The sequence below is a fragment of the Copadichromis virginalis genome, linkage group LG7 (genome assembly GCF_057382275.1).
Source record: "Copadichromis virginalis isolate Kocher_CV1m ecotype Utaka linkage group LG7, C_Virginalis_male_GT1.1, whole genome shotgun sequence".
NCBI lineage: Eukaryota > Metazoa > Chordata > Actinopteri > Cichliformes > Cichlidae > Copadichromis > Copadichromis virginalis.
The window spans coordinates 17176662-17192016 of NC_140624.1; the positions used below are offsets into that span (position 1 = coordinate 17176662).

General features: G+C 43.5%; 1 protein-coding gene across 2 annotated transcripts in view; it reads right to left on the bottom strand.

The window, feature by feature from the left end:
- Positions 1–10657, bottom strand: part of LOC146704820 (A-type voltage-gated potassium channel KCND2-like) — a 32738-nt gene extending 22081 nt beyond the window's left edge. For both annotated transcript variants that reach the window (XM_085462215.1, XM_085462214.1), the window contains exons 1-2: positions 10110–10657; positions 8624–9810 (exon numbers count right to left, since the gene is read on the bottom strand). In XM_085462215.1, the coding sequence (XP_085318341.1) occupies positions 8624–9735 (1112 nt within the window). In that variant the 5' untranslated portion in view covers positions 9736–9810; positions 10110–10657. The remainder of the gene's footprint in view (positions 1–8623; positions 9811–10109) is intronic.
- Positions 10658–15355: the final 4698 nt, after the last annotated feature.

Genomic DNA, 15355 nt, shown 5'->3' on the forward strand with positions numbered 1-15355 from the left:
TGCCTCAGGATTTTAGCTCTACAATATCTCATCAAAATGTTAAAATTATAGAAGAATACTAATGAAACCTGTACACAATTGTTCTTTAAAGATTTTTGAGCGTGCATTCGCTCAGCTGAAGCTCCGAACCTGACGTAAAGTGATGGCGCTGCAAAATCGCAACCTAATATGTCATCAATCCACGTTGGACAGGAAGGAGATAGTCACAGAAGGATAAAACGGTGAAGATTTGGTGACACCACCGTGCATGAGAAATTCGTTTGAGGTGAAAGGGAAACATATAGGCCCAGAGCTCATGCCCTGTTTAGTTTCTGTTTGACCAAATGGCCTACATTAGGTGATATATTTAGCTATTTATAGTAGCTGGGGCAGGCAGGAAACAGCTGCCATGTGTCAGGGTGACAGGCTGACATCCCTCATCTCAGCAGGACCTCCCTGCCAGGCAGACAGGAGGAAGCTCTTTATACCTAAACTGAAATGGGACATAGCCTCTTATCATTCATACTGCATACAGAAACTAATAATCTATGGAGCCTGTGGCAAAGACTCAACAATGAAACTGGGTTAACAGTGGCTAGCATGGGCAGCTCGATTCAAAGCCAGACTCGTGAGCTTTGCACAGCTCTGTTTTCTTTCTGTTTTTTCTTTTTTTCTTACAGAGAACACTGTGGATTTCATTCAAGCCGGATCAGTATTGATCACGAGGAGCTTTTATTGTGGCATCTTGGCGGCGTAAACTGGCACAAGATTCCTCAGTTCTGATGAAATAATGTGTTGATTCACAAGCGCTGGAAGAAACGTTCAGGCTGACAAACGGGCAGAATCAATATTCACGACTTCGCTCGAATCTGCAGGCGTTCAGGTATTACGGATGGCTGTAAACAAAGTTTCCATTAATGTGCTAGCGTCAAGGTCTTATTGTTTTCTCGAAAAACTCATGAAAACCCATGCCTTACGTTTGTTTGGGGAACATGAAAGTCCATATTGATTTCAGCTTTTTTGCAAAACGCATGGCATTAAATGGCGTTAACATAACATACTGCTGTACAATAAAAGTCTGACACAGCCAAATGAATGTATGCCGTGTAGCTTTTAAAAGTAGATACTTTAAAAACTGGGGTAGGTGTCAAGGTAATGTGCTTCTCTCATTTCAGCCTAGTTAATGTTTTGCTGAGAGGCTTTAAAACCAGAACCGCTTTCTTTTTAAAACCTTATCTACAGTGAAATCCTATCGCTCTTCAAACGAAGTGTCAGAAAAAGCACGAAAGCAAAGCACGACTTTGAATGCTTTTTTGTTTCTGTTTCATTCACGCAACAGACTGATTGTTGCTGTTAGCTATAATCTCTGAATCTCTGCTGATCACAGATGTAGGCTTGTTAGCTGAGGGGTATTTCTGATAAAGAGACAAATGTCAGGGGGAGGGAGATTCGCACTCTGGCATTACAAAAGCTGGCACCATTTCAAGATATTATGTTTGCTGTGCTGTCCCCAACGCTCGAGAGAAATAGTGGGTGCAAAGAGCAACACATTTCTCCCAAGCTCCTCACAGAGACGGGCGAGCCTATCGTTGCCATCGTCTGCGAAACTCTTCCGCCCCACGCCCGTGCTGCGACGTCGGATTTTGAGGTCAAGAAGGGTGCGAGGGCTGGTTCGGTCTTGAAAAAGCAGTATGATGATTGCTAGTTCCACATTTATTGTAGTGACGGTGGCATCTAAAAATTTAAGAAATAAAAAAAGGTGACATTTTCTCCCTCAAACTACTCCATGTTGCATGCCAATATGGGCGCTGTGCAGTGTTCACATAGGAACAGTGGGCATTAAAAATTTTGCAGCTCACCATGAAAACAAACACAGCTTGTACTTTGTATGCTGATTAGTTTGAGAGCTACACAAAGGTAATAAGTGCAAGGGCATTGGCTTGCATATGTAAAACTCAACAGTTTATTATCAGTGACTTTTTTCCCCCCTCCGCAATGTTAATGTGACCATGTGGCTCATACCAATTAATTCCTTTGTTGTTTCAACACCATATTGAGCTGATAATGAGTTTGTTGACCTCATGGTGAAACCCACACCATGAAATTTTAAACAAGTAAGTGGTACTCGCTGTTTTTCTCCAGGGAAACTTTTTAGTTGCTGTTCTTGTAGCTATAAAAAGGGGTCTGTGCAATGTGTGAACAGTTTTGGTGTAGCAAGCAACGACGCTACACTTAAAGCATGGTTTGGTTGATTGGCAAGAATCACTTGATTAGCTCTGAATCATGATTATGTTAGATAAGCACTCAGCTTAGGTAAAAATAACTATTTTGGTAAGGTACCTAAATGATTGCAGTAAAAAAAAAAAAAATTCTCTCACTTTTTTAGTGCTACTTGCTGAAATTATCGATGCTGTCACTGTTATTCGGAGGACAGTGTCAAATAAGAAAACTGCTTCCACTCAGTAGTTGTTTGCTGTAACCAGCTCCTGTCAAGGTTGCTCATTAAGAACATATATGGGTCATATCTTTCTTCAAACACAAGCAAACGATGCTGCAAAGAAACACAACAGAATATGACAACACACACACAAAAAGTAAAACTACCTCGTCTAGTGTGTCAATACATCATCATCAGCAGGATCAATAACGCACAGGCCGGTTGTTCCTTTATTGCTGTGCTTGCACATGGCAGTCGCTTTGCTGGTTCATAAAAGTCACGCAATATTATTTTCTTGTTTATCATTAAAATTGTCTCGCACTTTAGCGCACGTGTAGTTATTTTATTAATAAAGAACTGAAAAAAATAAATGAGCAACGTCGGAGATGGTGAAGATATCCTCAGAAAATATATTAGCCTCATAAATCATGACAAGTGGTCCTCTGCTACATATATTACCTCCGTGAATATTACCACCTTTATAATGAAAGGCCTCTAATTGATATGGGTGATTCTGGGATTATCGCAATAATAATGCATTGCACACCCTCTGTGTGTTGTGCTGAATACATTTTTATTGATCTTGATATGATAACTGAATTGATCTAATGCTAAGCTCTTTGTAAAATATATGATTAAACCTAAGAATCTATTTAGAGTACGTTGTACTTTTCAACAAAGTGATGAGGAGGCATTATGTGCGTCTGCATGGCAGACAAGCCATTTTCATCTGTATGTAAATGCTGAGTATGTAAATAAGCCATGCAGCACCACAGAGGGAAATAGCTGTTGGGCTTGGATTTATCATTTGCAAACTGTTTGATCCTCTGATCTTGTGGCACATATACACATCCGATGTCTTTTTACAACATATCAAATTTCAAGATCATACACAATCACATAACAGGCGATATTTCCTCGTTTCATTCATTCACTCAGGCTGGATCGGGGTTTCTTGGCTGTTAAGATCGGGTGGGAGTGGAATCAGGCATAACAAATGCTTTCTAGCAACAATGGAATCTAGGTGATGTTTTTTTTCTCACATATCTCCTTATTTCCTAATGCAATGATGCCGCATTCATACGGTGCAACTTTAATCTTGTTCTGAAAAATTCCATTAATCTCGTACGTTGCTCACAATACAAAAGAAGAAATGCTGAGGAGTTGCAAAAAGAAAAGAAAAAAAAAAGACACTGGTGCCATATTTTATATCCTCGCACTGCCTTACCAAGGCCCAAGTGCAGAACATGCTAGTCGATTTCCCTGCTTAATGCAGCACATTGAAAGTGAATTAATGAAAATCCCCCCTCGTGGAATGAGTGTTATTGGGGCTGCCTCGAAGATGGGCTGTCAAAGAAATCGAATCAAATGGGGGGGACAGCCATTTTGTCCTTGCCATATAGATTATTTATCAATCTGACCATCTGCAGTGACGCATGCCTGCTTTTAGAGTCAGTTCACATACACAGTAACCTGACATCAACCTACCAGCTGGCCATAATCTGTTTTTCAGTTCAGGGTTGACTGACCGCAAATGCATTTTCTTTCTGACGCTGGATTTTTTTTTTCAGTGAAATATATATAATTGAAAACTCATTTAACACCCAAATAACCAAATAGAAACATCTACCTTTCAAAGCACAGGAGTATGATGTAATAAATATGCAATATGTGAATGGCCTTAAGATTTTAATCAATCATTCCACTTCAAACCTTCAAAGCACCCTTTTAAATCTCTAACTGCCAGAGTGAAACTGTTTGAGCAAACAAAGAGGAGAAAGAAAATGCAGGGGCTTGCGTGTTTTCAATTTAGCACTTTTTTTAAATGGATTCCTTCTTTCACAATGATCTTAATCTCCTCTGAAGAAAGCTGCCTGGTACCCTCCCCTCGCTTCCACTCCTCCATTTCGCAGTCATTTGCATGGGCAGAAAGGAGCTCGCACAGAACACATTTCAGTGCCAGGTTCCTCTCATTAAGTCACCTGTCACTTCAGGACTATTATACCAGCCTCGTATTAGCGTCACCTCTCCTCCCCAATAAAGCACCTGGAGGACCGCCGTGAGCCCACAGGCTGACGGCGGCCTACACATTTCACATTAGCCACTTCTGTTTTACACGGCGCCACATCACGTCGCTCAAAATGGATTACTGATTTTCATAATGTGCATAACATACACAATGGCAAGTGGTGTAATTTATTCTACTGAACACAAAAATTACACCAATTGCGCTACATAATCAAACGCACCAAATGTTCTCGCTGACTGCCGAGCTCAGAAGGGGGGAAAAAAAGAATTAGAGGAAAAAAAAGAGTGAAAATTCTCTGCATTGGCTGCCAGGGGCACGGCAACTTATCCAACCGCATGAGGACTATATCATCAAGAATGCGTTTGTTATCTCTTGGGTACAGATACAGTAAAAGGCCCTCCAGATTGTTCCTGCACGTTTCAATTACATTTGACATGCGGTGAAGGGTTTCGACTTCAAAAAGCTTCGCTCTCTGCACCACGCTAAACCGTGAAGCTGATGCTTTGCGTTGTAGTTTTCGATCGCCAGGGGGCTGAGGTGTCAGAACTGGCAAGCATGATAATGGTTATACTTCTGCTGGCTTATGGGCCCTACAGTGACCCTCGTGTCTGTTAACCTTGCTTTCTCTGTCTTATAAATCCTATCCTGAGAGGTTTATAGGGCTCACTTGTCAAGCCGTTCCGGTTGTATTTGGTGGGTGGAGCTGCAGCACAGACAAACGGCATGGTGATAAATTCTGCATCTGTTGAGTGACTACAGCGTACACGCGTATTTGTTACACCGCAGGACAATTTACATAGTAAATGTCACAACAAATCAGTAATTATAATGACCATTCCTCCTAGGCATCTTGGCGGGCAACGAGTACATTTCAATATATGGAAACTGTGTGTGGGCTTGCGTGTTTGAGTCAGAAGCTCGAGCCTATCGTGTCTATCAAAGGTAATGTTTGCCAGTGTCCAGAGGAACGTGTCTAGGTTTAGCCTACGCCAGACTAAGCCCTGTCCTCCCCACTCCTCTTCCCCTGTGGGTTGCGCTTGGCTTCCACCGTTTTCACAGCTGCTCTCAGCAGTGCACTCCATTACACCTTAAATCACTTAAAAGATCTGAAGCACCAAAAACTCCCTCTGCAGCTAATTCACCCTGACCATGTGGATCATCCAGAGAAAATAAGAGCAGGAAAACACTGCAATGTCTGATTCCAGCCTAATAAAGTGCAATACCAGCTTAAATGAACAATATTAAATCAAGACACTAAATTATACCCTCAGACTCACTTGCCGTTATCAAAGATACCGCAAAGCTGCAGATAAAAATCTCATATTTTACACCCAGTTCTTGAAGTTCACGGCAGAAGCAGATTCCTCTTTGTTGGATATCCGAAAGCAGCCACGGAGATTAGGCTCAATAAAGAAGGAGGGATAAGTGGGTCTTGTCCTGTGTTTGGTGGCACAGGGGAGTAGACACACAGAGGCATGACACGCAGCTGCACAGTGCTATTGATTCTCCGCTGGTCTCCAGGCACCCTTCCCTTTCATTCAGGCTGCCTGCCAAGTGCCTCTGAACAGGAGCCCCTGCTCTCCCAATGTCTGCACGTCTGCTTAAGCACAATCAATGGGCCATCAGCAGGGGAGAGAACGCACACCACAGTCTTTACTTCCACGGGGTGCAAGTGAGGGGAAATTGAAAATATATGTAGTGGAAAGGCATCATGATATCATGCAGGCATAAAGCATCATTGACTAACAGAATGAAATCAAATGCTTTCAAAGGCTTCAAATGGAGGTTCCAGCCAGTAGTGCACCCGCTAGTCTCTAAATAGCTTATTTGCCAGCGAATGAAAAGACAACCCCATTCATATGGGTCTAAATACCTATTTGTCAGACGTGGATCAATTTTTCTCCATGCTGAGCTCTGATACATACCATCAGAATACCTCATTTCCCCTGATCAGATAAGCATCTGAAGGTGATTGGAGAAGAATATAGCAGATGCTTTTCTTACATCGCTGTATCAGTAGACATGACTCTGGTTTGTAGGCTTGTATGAGATGTGTTTTTTCAGAAGCACGCCTTTAAAGACAAGGATGGATCGTGAGAAGGGGCTGACTTTGTCTTACACTGATGAGTATTCAGCCTCTCCAGCAGTGGTCCACTATGCAGCATTCTGCAGCACTGTAAGGCTTCGGTTCAGGTTGCGAATCTGTCAGCCGGGCTGTCATGGATCACAATGGAGTGACAAAGATGTCCCCATTACCAAGGACATTTCAGTTTTGTTCTCTCGCGGCAAAAAACATCTTTTTCAAATCCATCTAGAGCAACACAAAGACTCCGAGCTGAATGCAGCAATATCTTTGTTTCTCCCCAAAGATAAATAATGAACCCTCTTACACAACTCATCCTTCACCCGCGCTTTGAATCCAAATGGAAAGCACGGCCGATGCAGCATTGTGTACGAGGTGGCTCGCTTCAATCACCAGATCGTGCCCATTACTAATTATGCTCTCATTGGTCATTTCGAGGGTGAGTGGTAGTTCGACTGATATTGAGTGAGCACAGAGGGAAGAGTTGTATGCCATTAAGAAGACAGAAAATCCACTAACTCAGTGTCACCCGCAGCATGAGCACAGATAGAGGGAAATGTCACCGTTTAATTATATAACAATTACAATAATGATAATAATAACAAAATATGCTGCCTGCAGAGCTGAGGGGTACTCAGGTGCTGAGTGGCTGCATCAATGCAGATGTGAAGGAAGACAAAACACAAGAGGGATTATTCCCCCCCCAATCAGGTTGTGCGCAATGTGGAGATCCCTGTGTCAGTTCAAACCAACAGTAATAATGATAGTAGTACAAGAAGGAATACATTTTGAACTTAATATTCTCAGGACTGTGCCTTACATAGCTCCAGCTTATGCACTGCTGCAGACACACACACAAGTACACACTGCCAGAAGCAATTTGTTTTTGTAGTGTTTGCTTTGCGATGTTGTGATTTTGAAATTAAAACCCGGGCCCTAATTTCTGTGTCATCAGCGAAGAGGAGGACTAACACTGGCTGAGCGGCTGTGCTCAACCTCATACGAGCAGCAGCAGCGAGTGCTGAAGCAACCGGTATACGTTGTTGTGTTTTTCCTTTAGTGTGATTGCGATTCCCCCGTTGCTTAAACTCCGCATTACCTTTTTTGTTGATTTTTGTTTTGTTTTGTTATGCGAGCAGGCATCAGGTCAAACATATCGACGGTGACAAAAGTTTGCAACACACAGAGGTGGTCCGAAAGCGCATCACCAAAGAAGACTGGGAATAATGCTCATAACAACAATAATAATAATAATAACAGCAAGCCACACAGTGCAGCTGAGCGCGCTCATCAATACAAATTAATTTGATGTAATCGTCCAACCCGAGTTTAATTATTCTATGCTACATCAGCACGTGGTTGCGACCGGCGGTGTTCGCGAGCATGAAATTGGCATTCAAATATTTACTGCACCTTGTTGAAACGGAGAGAGGGGAGCTAAGAGAGGGTGAATGAGAGGCGGAGAGGAGGCGGTGCAGGGAGAGGAGAGGTGTGTGTGTGTGTCCCCTATACGTTGCTTTGCCTTTAATTTGGCCTGTTAATGCGGTATGTGGGAGCGTGGTCAGTGAGCTGTAGTTTGTTTGCTCCTATAGCTCGACAATAAAAGCGCCTTTTTTAAAGACACTGCGGTAACCTTTGGAAAGGCATTCGACCCTCAGAAACCGGCAGGGACGGTAGCTTACCCTCAGAATGATAAGAGGTGCTTGTGAGGGGCAGGCTCGCTGATTGGGGAGCGAATCGACCACGGAAGCTTCTATAAAGCACACTGCTCCTGCTCTCTGATTGGCTGAGCATTAATACGTTCAATGACCCACACCTGTGGCCCAGCTACAATTTTCTAAAATATTTTTATGCAAATTAAGATCTACTAGCTAATTGTAAGTGCTCGTTGAGAACACTACTACATAATAATTGTTTAATTGTTGGTATTATTGCAGTAATATTAATTTTGAATTTTTTCATTGTTGTGTGTTATGTGTGTTTATCGACACAGTAACAAAGCCGAGCTGGTGAGTTGTGGTGTGTCTCGAGCGCTTGAAGGTTTTTTTTTTTGTTTGTTTCTTTTGTTTTTTAATGGACTTTTGCAGCCACCTACCCCAGTGTTGTCATGGTGACAATGGTGTACCAAAAGGCTGCGGGGATACTGGTGAACTTGCTGGCCGTGGAGCCTTTCTCCGCATAAAACATAACCGTGGCAAAGATAATGATGGCCATGGTGAGCGAAAAGAGGAGGAAGCCCAGCTCGGAGGCGCAGCTCTTCAAGGTGTAGCCCAAGATGCGCAGCCCAGCGGAGTGCCGGGAGAACTTGAAAATCCGAAAAACCCGGAAGACTCTGAGGGTGACGAAAGCACCGCTCACCTGGTCGTTGTCGGTCATCACCAGGCCGATGTAGTAAGGCATGATGGCGACCACGTCGATGACGCTCATCACACTTTTCATGAACTTGTACCGGCTGGGCGCCGCGATTAATCGGAGGAGGTACTCGACCGTGAAGATCATGACGCACGCGGTGTCCAAACAAAAGAAGGCTAGAGCGTAACGGTCTCCACAGGAAATCTCCTTTGACCTGTTGGGCAAAGACCCACAGGGAACCGTCTCCACCACGTTGGCCATCACTGATATGGCAATGAAGAACCCCGTGACATAGTAGAAGACCAGAGCCAAGGTGCTGGTGTGGGGGTTTTCAAAAGCCCGCCACAGGTACTCCCGGAACGTCAGGTTGACTGGCGTGACGTCATTGTTCATGTCCATCTCCTCGTCATCCTGAAGCCTCTCCGCGTTTTCGCGCCTTCGGTCTTTGTACTCCTCGTAGCAGCAGTCCCCGATGATCTCGGGAATAATACCAAAGAACGCGAGCTCCTCGTCGTACGCGGATATGCATTCTTGGCGCGGATAGTGTAGTTTCCCCGTGCGGTAGAAATTGAGGATGTGTCTGAAGATGTCAGGGTCGCGGTCGAAAAAGTATTCGTTCGTCTCCTCGTGGAAAAAGAAGTCTCTCTCCGTGCTCCCCAGCAAAGTGTCCGGGTACCTCTCCAAAGTGGTTCGCCACGTTTGAAACTTGGTCCCACTCACGTTGAGGATAATAAGTCCGTCCTGGGCTTTCCTCTTGTCTTGAGGAGGCATGGGCATCGGGGTGCTCGCCACGGGCATCCATCCTATGGCCGCTGCTCGGGCGAAGGGAAGCCATGCCGCTACACCTGCTGCCATGCTGACCTGTAGTTTCTTTTTTAAAACGACCCTGCTCCGGTTATCACAGTGCTACGGCTCGGAGATGAATTGCATCTGCAGGAAGAACAGATAGGGACAGTGACGGTTATAGGCTTGTGGAGCAGAATGTGATAAGAAAACGCATGAGCCCATTTACTTTTACTGATACTCTATGGTGTTATGCGCAGTATCACTCTCCACAGCCTTATCAACAGTGTAACTGTTCAGTTATGGAAGCCCACTTTGCGGCAGAATATGAATTAGATTTCGATCATCATCCATCAATAAAAGCAGGCGTGTTTCTTCTTCTTTTACCCTTCTTTTACAAAAAAAGGGGGGAAAAAGAGTAAGAGAAAAGGGGAAAAAACACCCACCTTAAAGAAGGTTTCTCTTTAAACTGCATCCACGGCGAGTTCAATAAATACCTATCATAGGAAGAGAATACTTGCGATTCCGCCACCCATCTATGTGTCACTGCACCCAGACGAGAAGGGGGGGAAACAGTAGAAAAACGTTGCATCAACAAGTTAAACAATTCAAGCGCCAGTGTTTCAACAGAGCGGTCATCTGTCCAGGCGCGAGCCTTTCTTTTTTTCTCTTCTTGACATCCGCAAGGCTCATGTGCACAGGCTTTTCCTCCCGTTGCAGCTACTCCTCAATAAACTCCTGTTCCTTTCGTCGACTGCAAGACCATCCTCCCCCTTCCTCACCAACAAGCCCCGACTGTGGAGAGAGGAGAGAAAATCGTATGCAGAGAGAGGAGTGGTCCTATATCTGCACCCAGAAATTCCTCTGCTGCTTCACTGTGGGGGGAACTAATCAATGCGTAATGGTGGTCTCAGTAGGCGGCATCGCCAAAACCTCAAGTTAACGCTTTTGTTTGTGTGTTTTTCCTCTCGTTGCACACCAGGGACTTACTCTCAGCCGTATATTACTCCGCTCTAATATTATGCATATTGTATAATGTCGCCAATATAATGACATGTCTTAGATAGAGTGGTTTGTTTTCTATGGAGGTCGTAATGAACATCGGCTTTATGTCGACGCATTAACGCACATATAGTTCCTCAAGGCGCATTTTTTTAAATGTACTCGTGTATTTTTTTTTTTACCAATTTAGAGGGAAAAAAGTAAACCTGACACCACTCTAGCTTAAAGGAACACGTGAGTGCGCGCATACTCGAAATTTTCTGACTGTAATCTTCAGCCTGAGTTTGTTTAATTTTTTTCTACATAAAAACAAACATCCGATCTCAGATCTGCAACAAATCCTGATCAATACGGTTTCCTGGACTTGCACTGTTGTGTAATGCTGTTGAACAGAGTTACACAGCTTAAAAGGTCAACATCATTGGGCTACACCGCTCTACTGACATTTTCCAAAATAACCTTAATCAATTATATGTCTGGCGTGCTCTATAACGTAACAACACTGGCTTTCCAAGGGAATCGAGACAGCTGTGTCCACTGTGTAACACGTGTTTAGACTCAGGCCATGTTTGGCTGTGAAAACAGCAATTTGGGACATAAAGAGCACGTTCCCAGTAAGGATTTAGCTCCCGTTTTAGCCAGTTTTGTTTTTCAGCACCGCGGACAGCACCCGTGTTGTCCGCTTCTCGTGCAGACGCCTGCGTGCAGGTTACAGATTACAGGCGTGTTTTGCCCTGCAGTCACATAATTGTAGAGCTTCTCCAGCTTCAGCCAAACGGTCATGCTTAAGTAAACGCGGTTCCTTGGAAATGGACGGTCAGTGCAGATATGTGGATTCACTCACTTTGGCAAATTTACTGCAGCTGTTGCTCTTATGTAAAGTACTGTAATTTGTAGCAAATGAATAGGAAGGGGCTCCCTTTCTTGCCAAAGGACAGTTTGGCACTATAAATGGCTCCTGATGGACACATTAGATGTTGCACCAGTTTGACCTGTGGCCTTTTACTTTCCAGATCTTCAGCCAGTGCACTACATTCACACCCAGCCTCTGTTCCCCTCTGGCACCATGCCGGGTTTTTGTAGGATGAATGCACAAGACTGTCAGAAGTCCCATTAGTGTATGCTGAGCATGTCAGAACACACTCGGTGTTCAGTTTGAGCCATCGGGCCCAGGGGCTATGTATTCATCAGGGCATTTAAATATTCCAGCGGTTGCCAAATGGCACCAAACACAGGCTGAGGTGGTTGCCAGACTAGCTGCAAGCTTGTCACATCTCACATAGCATCAGTGTTTTAGTTTAAAAGGAGGTAAATGTGGTTGTTTAGTATCTACATATGGTATAATTTAGACTGCAGAATTTCTGCCATTTAATAGTTGCTTTATGAAATGAATACACGATGAAGCAAATTAACAGCTTGGGTTTTCCTTTTTTTGCCTTTTGTTCTTTATATTTCTGCTTGCATTCAGTTTGTAAAATCAGTCATCCCAAGATATTCCAACAAGTGAATCCACCATTCAACCATATGTTCTTTTTGAAAGAACAGTACGAACCTGTCATTTTGCACAGTTTCAGTCTGTAACATGATAGGAGGGTCAGAACGACATCATCCAAAGTGCCAACGTGCAGCACTTTATGAGCACACTAATTTTCAAGAAGCTCCAAGGTCATTTCAGATGGCTGGTGTTGACACAGAGCTGTGCAGATTATTTAATTACAATGTCTGTGTGTTTATGGATTTAGTCTTTGAATCATGTAATTAGCATTTGTCCTTAACAAGGTTGAAAACATCATCCTGGTGTTTTTGTGGTATTTTGTTTGGACGTCGGGTCATAAATGGAAATCTTTGATGTGGACTTGAAATGAATGCATGTATATTTTTAAAACAGTCTGTAGTATTAATCATAATAATAATGATGATGATGATGATGCATATAATTACACTCTTGTTCTGACTATCTAGATTGTGCTTCCTGACATTTTGATGTTGTACTACTGAAGTGACTCGGAGGCTTTAAGGATTAGGTTGTGTAACAGAATAAATTCTGTAAACGGTTCCTTAAGTGTTGTAACCCAAAGGCACGAACCCAAAACAAACACACACTGTCTGATAAACCCTTAGACATTCATGTGGGCTTACACACACGCGCACAAACATACACAGCTATATTTTTTTGGATTTGATCCATTGACAGTAGCAGTCTGCCCGCTGTAGTACACTGATGCAGCCCACACTGCAGCCTGTTTTCTGTATTCCATATTTAGTTGGGTCCAGCTCAGTGATTGAGATGATTAAACAGATGAGTCCCCTTCACTGGATATGCGCCAGGACTTGTTAAGGAAAAAGCCAAGAGGGCAGCCACCATTTGATTCGGGTCATCAATAGAGAAACTCCAAATATTTGAAACTATTGAGGCAGTCTCAGAAGTTTAGGCCAGAAATAACTAGTGAGCACGATGAATCATCTGCAGTACAAATACTCACAGCAATGCCTACACCGCCTTTAAGGAGAACCCCATAGGCGAACACTCTCCAAAGGCTTTGATGGAAGGACAGTGGGCTAGTTTAACCTGATAATAAACTTTACATTTATAGACTTCTTCAATGAGATGCGGGTCCATGACAAGCAGTATAAAGGTAATAAATAAAAAACAAAAGGATGAGCTGTAAAAAAAAAAAAATCCCAGTTAGAGAGAAAATGTCAGAGGAGACTTAAACAGGCAAACTGCACGTGTAGTACCCCATTTCGGGCTTGGCGATCCCCGGGCACGTTTTATGAAATGCTGCTAAATGAAGTCATAATTTGTCATCATGACCTCTGAGCACAATGACACGCTGATATCCTCAGGTGAACAGCCCACAGTCACACCGCCCATCTCCCACCACGTCATCTCCCTCAGCTGCCTCTGCCTTTTCCTTGGCTCTAATGAGTTATTGACCCCCTGCGGATGTGTAAAATAGAACAGGTCTTTTTGTCTTTTTATTGCAAATGCCAGCTGGTGTGTTAGTATCTGCATCCGTGCGTGCGCGCATGCGTGTAAGCGCACATTCATGTGTGAAGCTATTTATATGCGTGTTCATGTGCTCCAGTATGTACTGCAAGGAAGGGAGTTGCCCAGAGTGGGAGGCTGATGCTTGAGGACTTTATGACTAGTTTCATCCCTGTCAGGATTGTTGGGATAATCTGTAATTTAACAACTGCTGGTTGTCAAGAAGCTGCAAATAGGACATACAGGGTATGTGCGCTTCAAAGTACCTGTATTGTGTCATTACAAGCATATCATTATTTTTGTTTTATTTATTTTCTTGACTTGACACTGCTGACATAACTAAAACAATGAAACTAACAGCACTGGGGGAAAAAACATACATTTGCTGTTTACAAATCTACTCATTAATTCAATTTATCATTTCTATTCAGGACTTTCTGCTCGGAATCAACGAGAAGGGGACAAGCGTTTCGCCCACTGGCGCATTTTTAATTGTTTTCACCCAACTCTTTCTCACTGCGTCTACAGGGAAAGTGGCTCTTGTCATCTGGTGAAGAGGTGTAGAAGGCATTGCAAGGGGAACGGAGGTGTCTGTCACTGTGAGTGCTTGTGCCTATAGCTAAAACAATATGCTGCAGCATGTCTGGGGCTCTGAGAAGTGGAGTACATCACTGCACCATCAGCTGTGTGAGTCCCTTAACTACTAATGCACAAGGGCGCATCAGCTGGAAAATGTAAAGCGTGGCCGTGAGACTGAACTGAACCGTACTTTCCCTTACCTTGGCTTGTCTGTTCAACCTTTTTAGAATCTCTTTTGGCCTTGCAACGGCACAGAGGAATGCATTATGTGTATGTCTCTCAGTGTGTAATTAAAAACCAAAGCCAGCATGGTGCCCAACTGGCAAACCCTTGTCGAAACAGTAATTCTTTGCAAGGGCATTGAGTTGTTTACCCGCCTCATCTGTTGATTGCGTTCCCCATTGCAGAGGTGCTGAGCAGATGCTCTGTGTGGATCTAAACACAAGGCTTTTAACAGGTTCTCACTGTCTGTGTGTGCAGACGCAGCCTCCAAACGAAAAAGAGCTCTTTTCAAATGTGGCAAGTGTTAAAACCTTTATGTTCCAGTTGCTTCTCTGCAATGAAGTGATGGTGAAGAAAGGACTTGAATTAAGAAGCTTCGAATCAGATCACACATTCATCAGCACACTGTTCCTCACGTGTGTGCTCGAACTGGAGCACAGGGGATAGCAGTTGGAAAAAAGGGGAAAAAAGATCGACTCTCCTTCAGTATAGAAGTCATATTTGTTTGGCAGATGTGAGGTACCATTTCTCCGGATCATGATTGCATTGCCATTTCACTTGATTGATACGTAAATGTCACTGGCTTTAATAGTTCTGCCTCAGACAAAGGTATTCTTTTTTTATTCTCCTTTCCTTTCTTCTGTCTTTCTTTTAGATTATCTGGGTGACCATCCTCCCTTTAAGTAATAGGATACATTTCTTTCCCTTGATTTTGAGGATTCAGCTCAAATCCAGAGTGACTCGAGTTCGAGTATCATGCTAGGAAAAGCTTTAATTCCAAGATTACCATCACCATCATTACAAGGAACCGACAGTGCGACAAAGGGTCAGGAGGGGATCAGACTCTGTGGAAGGGTTGTTTATTTGGGCAGTGGCAGTGTGGGCTTCTCCTGACGTCAT